The sequence below is a fragment of the Corvus moneduloides genome, chromosome Z, assembly GCF_009650955.1.
Source record: "Corvus moneduloides isolate bCorMon1 chromosome Z, bCorMon1.pri, whole genome shotgun sequence".
Lineage (NCBI taxonomy): Eukaryota > Metazoa > Chordata > Aves > Passeriformes > Corvidae > Corvus > Corvus moneduloides.
Genome location: NC_045511.1, coordinates 70342943 through 70356206, shown reverse-complemented (window position 1 = coordinate 70356206; position 13264 = coordinate 70342943). Strand labels below are relative to the sequence as shown.

Below are 13264 nucleotides of genomic sequence, written 5' to 3'. Positions count from 1 at the left end.
CAAGTAGCTCTGCACAGCCTTGAGGGACACACTCACAGGCCATGGAGAGCAAAGAGCACATTCCACATTCTCTAGGAATGCCAGACTGGAATTATTACTAAACACTTACGAAGCACAAGTTAAGTACTCAACACAAAAGTAATCATAGAAATACATGATGGTTAGAACAAAAAATCATGTCATCAACAGATGAATTCTGGAAAAGACATATGCAGCAGATAATGTTACTACTTGCTACCGGCCTTTCTAAAATGCCTGTCCCCATCTTTCTTACAAACCCACTTGAAGTACTGAAAGGTTGCAGTAAGGTCTCCCTTGAGCATTCTCCAGGTTAAGCAATCCCTAACTTTCAGTGTTATCACATCACTGTCTTTGCAGAATTCACAGCCTACAGGAGTTGTACAGATCCAACTTGAGGGAAGGAAACTGAAATACCTAAATCTCAAGTCCCAACATGCACCAATTACTTACAAAGTAATTACATACTAAGAGTCTAAGCTGCCTCTTAGATATTTTCTGAAAGACTGTGTGTTCAACAGGATTGCTCCTATGTAAATCAGGATTTCTAATAATTTATTATTATTAAACACATGAAAATCAGAAATACAAATTAATCTAAAAAGTCAAGATCTTGACTCTTCTTCAGTCTAATAAATGTGATTATAAAGTCACTTTGTTGAAGGATAAGACATATAACATCTATTAAATACTCAGTCTAGGTCAGAATAATGCAGTAACCAAAACATGTAGCTGAAAAGTGATCTTTGTGGACATTTCCCACAAAGTGTCGGACTACATACACTGTTTATGTCAAATTTCTAAATTGTGCACCTCCCATATTTATGTTGTGTATATATAACCTATAGTTATACAATTGTAGTTTTCATAAGACATGAAAATAATTTTATCATTTCTTTCTCCCACAGATATGCACACCTTTTACTCATCACTTCAATACACAGTTCTTTCGAAATGGCATCCTTTGAGGTCCTATAACTTCACCATGCAAATTAATTTCCCGGGCTTATTTCTTTTTGCATGTGTTCCAAAATGCTTTCAATTCTTCTGTATCTTCAGCTAAGCAGCTCTAAAATGATGAAAGTAATTTACAGATATGCTGAATGGTTCTGTATAACAACAGGAGAGCTTCACAGCTGCATCAAAAAAACCTTTGCTTTCATCAGGCACACTCCATTTTCATTAAATATGCTCTCTACTTCCTACCTCAAGATCTCTTTAGCCATTTTCATGTTTGCATGATCCCTGGATTTACTTTCAGTTACAAATTTTAATTAGATGGTGTTTGTCCACCTCATCCAAGTCATCCATTTTATTGAACACTTTAATTACTTTCTGCAGGTTCACTCAAGTTAGTTCTTCCACACATCACTCCTCTTATGCAAAAGAAAAAGGAAAGAAAATAAAATGTATCTGTCACACTATCTGTGTAAAATAAGAAGATGAATATATTCAGAATGTATGCACATGGGGGGGTACACTGTTGCAACCAGAGGTCTGTGTAAATCTCTTGCAATAAGAATTTTGCACTTTCAAATGGAATTTTGTTTTGTTTGTGATGGAATCAGCCACAATTTTGCATTTTGAAGAGTTTTGACCGGAACATCACTGTTAGTTGTGAGAAAATGTATAATCTCATAAATATATTTTTGGTATATGTTTTTACACAGTGACATCTGAATGTGACTGCTCAAATAATGCAAAGTTCACTTAGTCACGTTTCTGTCCATGTCAGTGCTATAAATCATACACATAATCTTATCCTGGCTGATATCTATGACATGGCTATAGTCAAATACACTCATGACTAGCAGAAAGTATTTATGATACTTACATTGGTAAGGTGAATGACTCCTTTTGAAGTAACAGAGCAGCCCATGAAACCAACATACTGCAGCTCAGGGCAATGTTCAGCAAAAGCTTTCACTGACTGATCTGTCACCTAACAGAAAAGATAAACAGGTAACAGTTGAATAGGTGGTATAAGCACATACTTAATACAGCTTAAGAAATTTCTACATAATGTTGGCAAGCTGCTCATTTAGACTTTTAGTATTATTATTACCACTACTATTATTTATTTCAAGAGTTTAAGAGAAAACATTGAGTATGCACAGTTTGCATGGATATATACACACTTCTGGCAGAAGGCAGAGAAAACAAGAAACAAGGCAAGAGAAGATGATAGCCACAAATTCAAATCTTATTGTCATCTTATTTATGTGCAAATAACCCAAGAGACAATTCTATCCACTATTTTCATAAACTATACACAAAATTCGTTATTGTCATCCTGTACACTCATGCTATACCCATCATTGACTCTGCAAAGAATTTGAATGGTGTGCTATCTTAAATTTATATTCCTTTTCTTATATTCCTTTTTTACTAAAACACAGCTATTGAAGATTTCAAATTAAAGGTAATATTACATCTGTTTCTCACATGAGACTTGGTAATCACAGTGGTAATATACCACTGTGTCAGTTATCAGCCAATAGGAGATGTTACCTAGTTTATTATTGAGATTTATTTATTTAAACAACTATTTTTCATCTATAATTAAGTTTGTCTAGTAAATTTAATAACTATAAAACAAAATCCATTGTATAAATGCATTGCTTTGTAAGTAGACTAAATGATCAAAAGGAACTTCATGAAGAATGTAACACTGATGTTAAGTACACTTATGACACCTACACACCTTCCTTTAAACAACTTAGCTTTATTTTTGGGGTTTTTTTTTTCCCCTGAGATATATATATTCCCAGTGCAAATGGCAGTAATGAAAAACTATATAATGACTGTGGGACAAAGCCTGTGTTTTCCAGCTACACTGCTCAGGAATGTCTCACCGTGTCTGGAATCATAACTCCCGAATGCTGAGAACATTCAGAATTTCTAAGGATGTCTTCCTGTTACCACAGAACCCAAAAGCAAAACAAGTTTTGAAATACCCAGTGCATAGCTGAGCCCCAGGTGAATTCATATAGAAACACTATTCCTGCTGTGCTGTGGATCACCATTACCCAGAGTTCCAACCTGCCCGACATGTCACTTTCCTGCAGCCTGGCAGCATATGGTGACTTTGGTGAGGACTCTGGCAGAAAAACTTCTGAAAAGATAACCCAGAGATACGGGTTTACAGGCCCACTACCTCATAAAAGCTGTATTGCTCTGGGGTTACTGAATATTGTTATAGACCTAGTGCATCTTCTCAAAGCAACAATTTCTCAATGAGCAGAGATTTTTATTGCTGCACATCTGCCAAATAAAAGTAAAAGGCAAGCCTTTTAGGATTCTGTATTTAGAACCTGATTAAATGCAAAACAGGCCAAAAGGAAAGGAAAAAGGGTCAGCTGAACAGATTCAATCACAAATTGGGTGGTGATCATGGGGTATCTGCAGAGACCCATGTCTCAGGTCTGCCTGCATGAACAAAAGCAAACCAGTGTAGTAAGAAATTTCTTCTTTGATTTGATCTGACACAGTCTAACATTTTTATTTTTGCACACTCCTCTCAGATAAGGACCGCCAACTAATTACCAAAAACCTTTGACAAACATTATCACAAGTCAAAGACTTAGAGATTTGCAGCTGCCATGATGCTACCAGCACCAAACCAGGGTTGAAAAAAAAAGTCTATCTCCTCTAGAAAATAAATTAAAACCTCTTATTCAGCGAATGATCTTAGAGAAGGATTCTGTTACAATGTTAGTCTGCTCTCCCTACAGAAGATTCAAGTGTAATTCTCTGTTGCAGACAGGTTTGCCACTACCTATCAAGAAAATGTAGTAATGAAAAATCCATAGCATAAATGCCCAATATCACAAACTCATTACAGAGCTTAAACCTTCAATCTACAAATGATTTCTTACTTACAGCTAACATTTAGGTGCATAAAGACTTTGAAAAAGGACACTTTGAATGCAAATTTTAGAATTATTGTGTCTTAAAATACCTTCTTTACATACTATAGTATTTTCTCCAATCTAAACAAAACCTGTGGAAAAAATAATTTTAATAAAAATTAATAACAATTGATTATGACCATTTTTCTTAAATAGTTTACAGATTAGCAGTGAAGCTTTTCAGTGCTTGTTAGATATACAGCATCCATCTAATCAGAAAAAGATTCTTCATTATCTCTGTATGCCAAGCAAGCCTCATGATTTTCCAGTCAAAAGGAGTATGACATCACCTGATTATGCTTTACAATCACTGTGTGACACATATTTTGCTACTGCACACAACAATTTGTTCTTAAATCTTGACTTATAAATAAAAAAAGCAGTTTCTGTCTTTTGCTGTCAGACAACAAAATTCCACAACCTGCAGAAGATGACTTCAACTGTTATTGGGAAACACTGTAAAAATTGTCACAATGAACACGGTAACTTCCTCTCAGCATTCTTTGTTATACCAGTATCTATGAATTCATTACTTCTTTTTCAGACCTATGTCATTTATAGCAATTGATTTTTTAATAACATGCTTCCCATTCAGACAGCCTGTAATGAAGACCACTTGATATTCTGTTTGGTTAAACACTTTTAATATGACTCGACTCTCCTATGATTATATTAGTTGGGAAGGAATATATGTATATGTATTTCTATATTTACATACACACACACACACACACACACTTGCAATTTCACTACAATGGCTTCTCCCAAGAGGAATGTAAGAGACTATAGATGGAAACACTAGACAAAAACACCTGTAATCTAAATATCTGCTAGAAGGTTAAAAGGTAAAATTTATATTACGTCTTTTTGTTCTTCTTTTTGCAGGGTTTGGGGAAAACAAGAACATATAGTAATTTGGAGTTTATTTAAAAACTTACTTGTAAAATGATAGTCAAATTGGAAATGATAGTAAAATTGCCTAGTCTTCAGTCAGAATAACAGATAACTAAATCCTATCTGTGCTTATTTATATATGGCTCAAAACCATAATGATACAAAGATTGCATGCAGAAGCTTTTTTTTTTTTTTCATTAGACCTATTTGTATTGAGGAGAAAAAAATAGGTAAATTTCAGCCATATCTGAAAGAGTCATATACTGAGATGGGCTGCCCAGGAAGGTGGTGGAGTCCCTGTCCCTGAAGGTGTTTAAGGGAAGACTGGACATGGCACTCAGTGCTGTGGTGTGATTGACAACATGTTTGGTCAAATGTTGGACTTAGTGACTCCAGAAGTTTTTCTAACCTAACTCATTCTGTGATTCTGTGATACAGAAGCAACAAAGTTAAATTTAAAGATCAAGGATGCTTCTAAGACTGAAAACATCTATTCTTCTGCTTAACTAGGCTTTTTTCTTATTCATCATCTGCAGTGTGCAGCACCAATGGTTTCTATACAAACTTAAACTTTTGTATTTACCTCCAACACGCAGCCCAGGTCACTATTCCTATCAGAAGTAGGTACCAGAAATAGTAACCTCTTTTACTGTATGAAGGTGTTTTTTACACTTGCAGGAGATGATCTATTCAGCAGAATGAAAGACAAGTAAGTGAGTGATGAAAAAAATGCTGGAAAATTAGCGGTGATATATATGCAATGATTATGCACCTTAACAGTGCCTCTTTGTTATGCTTCGGGTAGCTGTATGTTACATCTTCACTACTGAGGAGATAGAACAGGTACATAAAATGTGTAGTATAAATAAGGCTTCTGTGAACTAACAAATTTTTAAACAACTGACATTCTGATGTATTATACAAACAGACTAGACTAGTATAATCTAAAACTAGAATGCCATAAAAATATACTGCAGTTCTACAGAAATGACCCTTGTCAACAAAGACAGAAATTCACACACAATTCTATTATATACCACAGTACTGTTCTTCCAAGAATCGTTAGTAATTGGATTGTCTAGTCGACCTTCATTGACTTTCATTCATCCTGTCTTGCTTCATGTTGAGCTTGCTTTGAAAAAGTAATATAGGATGATGAGGACAGATTTATAAGTTATGCACTAAAGCATTGTGAATGGGAAATACGCTGGTCTAGAACTAATGGCACAGATTTTGCTCCTATCAAAAAGATCTATGATAAGTGAGATATGATTTAATCATTTTCTTTTTATGTATTGCAGCCTATTATATATGAATTCCAGTTCTGCATTGTTTTACAGAAATTCAATATTTTGCCTACTCTGAATTAGATGTTTATTTTACATTCTATTCGATAAATGAAAGTGCAAAAAAGGAACAAGCAGAGATGATAATTTAATAAGAAAGACTGAGGTACAATAATAAAAGCCACTCAAATTCCAACTAAAAATCCTCACAATTAATAAACACCTACAAAAGCTCAAATAGAAGAAACAGAAAAAAGAGATAGGAATATAAAAAGCAACTGGCACAAAACTAATACCTTGTTCTCTTGCACTGCACTTTCTGTAACTAGACCTTAACGTGCCATTTTTTCCATGCAATACACATAAATAAAAGTTGGAAAAATGTGTAAAATATTCCTCAGAAGAATAAACTCTGCTAGAGTAAAATATGTTGTCATGTAAATACAGAGTCAGTCATGAAGGTAAGTATGCACTACACAAAGCAATAGTAATGGAAGAAGAAACCCCTTTTCTCCCAATTCCTTATTCCTTAAATTTTTTGTCCATCTTGGTCAGACACCAGCTTAAGCAAACTTTTTTTTGGGCAGCACAGGAAGAAGAGGAGAGTCAGGGAGGGTTTACTAAAATTTATGTTTGAAAAGAGACTAAGTTTCCAAAAAGCTCATCTGCCAATTCAGTCCTAGAACTTTCTTGCCTTACCTGTGCATTATTATCTGCTACAGATTAAGGCCCACACGCCACCCACTCAGAAACCTGCCCCGCATGATGCACGTGGCTACACCCCCCAATACTGTATTTAAGGTATCACATACTCAGTGCGCATTTCCCCGGTTTGTCTTCCCTGAAATCATTGTGTGCCATAACCTACCATAATGTGCAGTTAGGCTAAACTCTGGTACGGTTTTGGTTTAACTCCTTTTTACCGAGACTTCTTGAATACATTAATTTCACAAAATGCAGGCAAATCACACAGAGCAAAAGCATTTACCAGGGACTAATTCAGATCACAGGTGAACTCAACCAAATTCACAAGTGTGCAATACATACCAAAAAAAGAAACATAAAGCAAAAAAGATTGCTCATATACAAAAAATATCTACTGTAAACCAAGGCAGTCACGCTACAACTGTTCTATCAGCAGGAAAGAAATTAAATATCATTACATGAAAATCTAAAAAAAAAAAAAAATCACAAATCACAGTAATGAAGTAGTTTTGAGAGAAGATGCTTGAGTATAGGTATGTGCTTACATAGGTACTTCCTACATAGCTTAAAATTTGCCTTACTATCTCTGTACTAAAATTACCAGATGATGCCTCTTTCCCACAAAGGGAAAGATGACCTTGCCTCTCTTTTGACTAACACTTGTAAAACTACTTTTTAACAGAGGGTGAAAAGAAAGATCACAATATTACAGTAGAATACTGTTAAATTTTACACAGTTAAACTAAAGCATATACTTTAAAATATTTAAGATTATAGATACCTTCCTAGTCCAGTGAGTAGGAAAGCACAAGCAAATTGTTATAATTTAACTACATTAGAATTCAAGTACAAATTCAACTTCATTTTAAAATCAATTTCCACAAGAGGCTGCAATACTCAAAGTATTTACTCACAGATTTAGTCATATGGTTCCACCAAACAAACCAGGGCACTCATTAGCATCTGTTCCTAACCATATTTTAATAATAAAATTTATCAGGAATACATGATACTATTAGATTGATCATGAATATAAACCCAACTCATTTTAAATTAATGGTAATTCAGCACAAACTTAACTTACAAACACACAGAAATAAAGATTGCTATATACAAATAAAGGGCTCTTTTGGTGTACTTCCCTCAGAAAACAAACAGCAGGAATGGTGGAATATGAAGTTTATGTTTCAAAGATTTATTTAAAACTTTAACTGGAATGGACCTTTCCTATTCAACAGGACTGATACACTGCCTGCTTTCCACAAGCATCAACTTAAATTATATTTGTCATAAAAGCTGTGACAAAGTAATTATTATTGGCAAACATGCATTTAATTCATAACCTCATATTGCAATTACAGAAAACTGACAAAAATAAGGCATGGATAATCTGTCATCATGCTCAGGTTCTTAGGACACCCAAATTTCATTAGCGAACAGCACAAGGCAAGGCTCATCTTAACTAACTGCCACAATATATTTCTTCACCTTCAGCAAATGCAACCATTTGCTGAATCAAAACAGAAATTCAACAACTTCCAGCTTTAACTTGCAGTAGTACTGCCAATTTCTACGAGCACCCAAAAGAGAAATATAAATATTTCTATTCCTTCATCTTTGAAGGAAACTAACTGAAAAGGAAATGATCCCTATTTTTTAAAATACATTTTTAAAGATTCAGTTAGATCTTCAATCTTTTCACAATCTTGGTTTTTATGTTTGAGCGGTTTCTTTTCATTAGAAAAAAGATCTTTATACAAAACATATGTGCGGTCTTTCATAAAATAAAACATTGCTGCTTACTAATGGCTGCAAAACATGTTCCATTATTAACTGAAAGGAATTAATTAATCCATCAGCACAAGTGACTTTTTACAAACAAGTTAAAAACAGAAATTCTTCTAAAGTATTTTAACATCAACTTAATTTTTAAATGCCCTGTGCACCCCTGCTACCTCAGACCTCATGAGAATATACTCGCTCTGAGGCATTTTGTAACACTACACTACCCTAGCCTCACATTTGAGGGGAGGAGAAGAGTAAAGAGGATTGAATTGCTGTCCTTGCCTTCATCCGTATGCATTACTCCAGGAGTTAGTATCACTATCTGCCCATGATACAAGAGGAAAAGACAGATGAGAGTGTAAGGACTGAAGAGTTGAAAGGAGCATTTTATGTTATGCTTACCAGCTGGCCTCATCACCTACGTTATGGCAACATCAACTTATTCAAAACACCTTAAGTATGAAAAAAAACCCAACAATTTTGCAGTACACTCAATTCAATACTCAAGGGCATAATAATTTTATAATTATGTACCCTTTTAGAATGCATGTGGATTTACAAAGTTTCTCCCCAGTTTTTAAGAGGATTGAACAACTGGCTATAAAGACCAGTGTTCCTGTTTTATCTTGATAATAGTGAAAGCGTATACAAATCCTTCTTAATTACTCCAACATGATTTTTAGATGCAGAACTCTAACTGCCTCCATTAAAGGCAGCACAAAGTATTCCTTCCATTTCTGTAGCACAGAGTATTACTTTTTAATCTTATTTTCTTTTTTTTACTGCTGATATGAGTCATCACAAGATGACTTGTTCTTTTTTTTTTGGTCTATTTTATCCAGCAAATTGTTTAGTACTAAACAAAACAACACACCTGGAACATATTTAGTTTGAAATAATAAGTAACTGTAGACAACTACTATCTTCAAACAGGTTTAAATATCTGGGTTAGAAAACAAATTTAAATTCTCAACATAAATTATCTCTGATTCCCATTATCTCACAATTTTATTAACTACAGTTTACATGCATTTGTATTGAACAAGACTATCAGCACACCCTAACTTGTTGCAAAATGCAAATAAAATTGCAAAAACAATTCTTCATCTTAAAAAATACTGCCATCCTACCAAAAGAGAAAATTTCTTGTCAAAATGTGTTTACTCTGGACTTGGAAAACACTGCTTCCAAAACTAAACATCTTTCATGAAACAGCACATATACATAACCTGATAGACATCAAAATGTCAGGAAAATTACAATAAAAAAGAGAGAACCCACTCCCATATAAATTTTGTAACAAGAGTCACACATCAGGAATACTGTATATTCACAACTGGTTAAAGGAAAACTGAATATTTCTCAATGTACTTTTTAAGCAGAAGAATGCATGATAATTCTAAAAATTAAAAATAATATTAAATAATATTTCCCTTTGCTTTTCATAACACTCAGTCAAAAAGACTAATGTGTCCACATGCTAAGAAATATGAAACATGCAAAGAAATGCTCAAGCATTTTAATTTAGTATCATTCTGAATACAAAGGAAGAAAAAATTTCCATTTAACCACAAAATAGGTCCATGGTTTAGTGGTCTAGTGGCTTAGTATTTCCTCCTTGTGAAAGAAGTGTATGAATAAAATATTCATCCTCTCTGGAACAGAAAGTGACTTTGCATTACCCTCACTTTTAAGGCCCCCAGAGCTATACAAGTATACTTCCTATTCTGTATTATGAGTAAAAAAAACCCACAAAACCCCAGTTTATTTGACAGCTTTACTGTTCACCCTAATAGAATAATCTCATTGCCACCTAAAATCTTTTTGAAAGAAATTAACTTTTATTTTCACTTCATCTGTGCAATTTGATCTTACACATTCCCATTAAATTCATTTACTCTGGCAAATATATCTGTTTACCACAACTTCAAGGCTTTGAAAGGGGCTGGAAGATTATTTTACAGTACACATTCATTTAACAACTGTTTTACGCTCATACTGTGTCCCTTCTAAAATGGCCTCACAAGAGCATGGTTAATGCTCACAAATAGTGGAGGTCTTGGCCATTAAATATTATATAAATATAATAATAAATAAAATATCAAATACCATTACATCTACTTTTTTTTGGTTTATTCCAAGAACATTGCCCTTTTCACAAATAAAACCAAATTTCATTTCTCGTTACTCTGATTACCTTCTGAAGGCCTCCTAGATGCCTAAATAAACCCTTTAATTTCCCTGGTCAAGAATCTGAAAAATCCATGTTTCTTTCATTAAAAACACCACCACCTCCGTAGCATAAGTCTCTTTTGTTGTCACATCCCTCTCATAGGCAAAACTAATCTATTATTCTCTCAGTGTTTTTATTTCATGTGAAAAACTTAAATACCAACTTAGACAACCCTCTCACTGCTATCATACAATACCAACTCAGAACCAATTGTTTCTGACAGATTCTCACACATTAAAGCTTCTGTTCATTACAAAGAAACAGAACAGTATGAAGGTACTGTAACTCTCCTTTTACCCAAAGTTACTATATGCATCACTGCGGTGTGGTATGCTACAGGCGTAAGTATTCTTCATATTCTTCACTAGGTCTAAAAAAGCTTCCTCAGTGAAACAAAGTGTTAAAAAAAGTGATTAAAAAAAATGAAGCAAGCCAAAACACTAATATAAGAGTGATGTATCTATAACCAGATCCCTTCATCTACTCAACATAAGCATATTCCCAGTATGCAATTCATTCAATAACACAAGATTGTGACATCTACATAGCATTAATATACATGATAGTGGTAACAGAGCCCCTGTAACCTGAGGTTAACACACACAGACAGCAAATACCTGGTACTTACTTCAGCCTGGAAAACCACCATAAACTTTAAGAGGAAAAATGGGTTTGATGCCTTGGCATCAAATGTTCATTTTAGGAGTTGGTAAATACGATTGAAAAAGTAACCTTATCATAAAGGAGCCTTTAAAATCACTTACAACTCTCCTGCCATGCACAAGGACACCCTGCCCAAGACCAGGTTGCACAGGGTGCCATCCAACCTGACCTTGAACACTTCCAGGGATGGGGCACCCACAACTTCTCTGGGTAACCTGCGCCAGTGCCTCACCACCCTCACAGTAAAGAATTTCTTCCCAATATGTGGTCTAAACCAACTCTCAGTTTGAGTCCATTGCCCTTTGTTCAGTCACTCCATGCTCTTGTGAATAGTCTCTCTCTTTCTTGTGAGCTCCCTTCAGGGGCTGGAAGGCCACCATTAGGTCATCCTAAAGCCTTCTCTATTCCAGGCTGAACAATTCCAATTCTCTCAGCCTTTCCTCATAGCAGAGCTGCTCCATCTCTCTGATCACCTTGGTGGCCTCCTCTGGACTCTCCAACAGCTCCATGTCCTTCCTGTGCTGGGACCCCAGAGCTGGAGGCAGCTCTGCAGGTGGGGTCTCACCAGAGCGGGGCAGAGGGGCAGAATCCCCTCCCTCCCCTGCTGCCCACGGGGCTTTGGATGCAGCCCAGGACACACTTGGCTTTCTGGGCTGGGAGTGCCCATGGCTGGCTCATGTCCAGCTCTCACCCCAGCACCCCCAAGTCCTTCTGGGCAGGGCTGCTCTCGATCTGTTCATGCCCAGCCTGAGTTGGCACCCAGCACCTGGCCTTGTTAAACTTCATCAGATTCCCATGGGCCACTTCTCGAGCTTGTCCAGGGCCCTCTGGATAGCATCCTGTCCCTCAGGAGTGTCAACTGCACCATTCAGCTCGGTGTCATCTGCAAACTTGCTGAGGGTGCACTCATCTGTGTCATTAATATTTAATAGCACTGGTTCCCGTGCCCTGTCCCCTGGGGGACACCTCTTGTCACTGATGTCCATTGGGACTCTGAGACACTTATCATTATCCTCTGGATGACACATCCAACCATTTCCTTACCCATCTAACAGTCCACTCATCAAATCCATCTCTCTACAATTTACAGAGTAGGATGTTGTACGGGAACTATGTCAAAGGGTTTACAGAAGTCCAGATAAAAGACATCTGTAACCCCTCTCCCATCCACTGGTGTAGTCACTTCAACAGAGAAGGCCACCAGGTTGGTTATTTTAAAATAATATGAGTGTTGTCTCTTATAAAGTTAAGGTGCTTGGAACATTTAGTAAAACTAGAAAGTTAAACAATTCTTGTTCAAATCGCTTCTTCAAAGTTTCACGGATACCATGTAGTTGTAATGAGTGGGGAATCTCTTGTAGCAGTTGAAAACATAAGGAAATAAATACACATGGTTCATGTAAGGGGATGTATACACCATACATTCTATACTATAAAACACAGTGAAGATGCCTTCACGACTGCATCACATTTTTCAAGCAACTAACCTTGTTTTATTTTTCAGGTTTCATACTAGCCATACACAATGGAAATACAGTATGACATCATGAAGTTGATATAATCAGCTGCAATATTTACCTACGTCTGCCACCAGCAATTATCTAGATTGTTACTGCAGAAACTGCAAGTTGGCACAAATACCAGAAAGCTTTCTTACAATCCCGCCTCTAAGATACTTCCACCCTATGGCATTCCACAATTTACAGATTCATCTCCTCCTCCTCTTTCACAAGCATAAAAGGACAAGATTTCCCCAGATTTTCCACTAG

General features: G+C 35.8%; 1 protein-coding gene across 1 annotated transcript in view; it reads right to left on the bottom strand.

Annotated features, from left to right (window-relative positions):
• Positions 1–13264, bottom strand: part of FBXL17 (F-box and leucine rich repeat protein 17) — a 275259-nt gene that overhangs the window by 186239 nt on the left and 75756 nt on the right. Inside the window, exon 5 of the mRNA XM_032095796.1 lies at positions 1853–1960. Coding sequence (XP_031951687.1) covers positions 1853–1960 — 108 coding nt within the window. The remainder of the gene's footprint in view (positions 1–1852; positions 1961–13264) is intronic.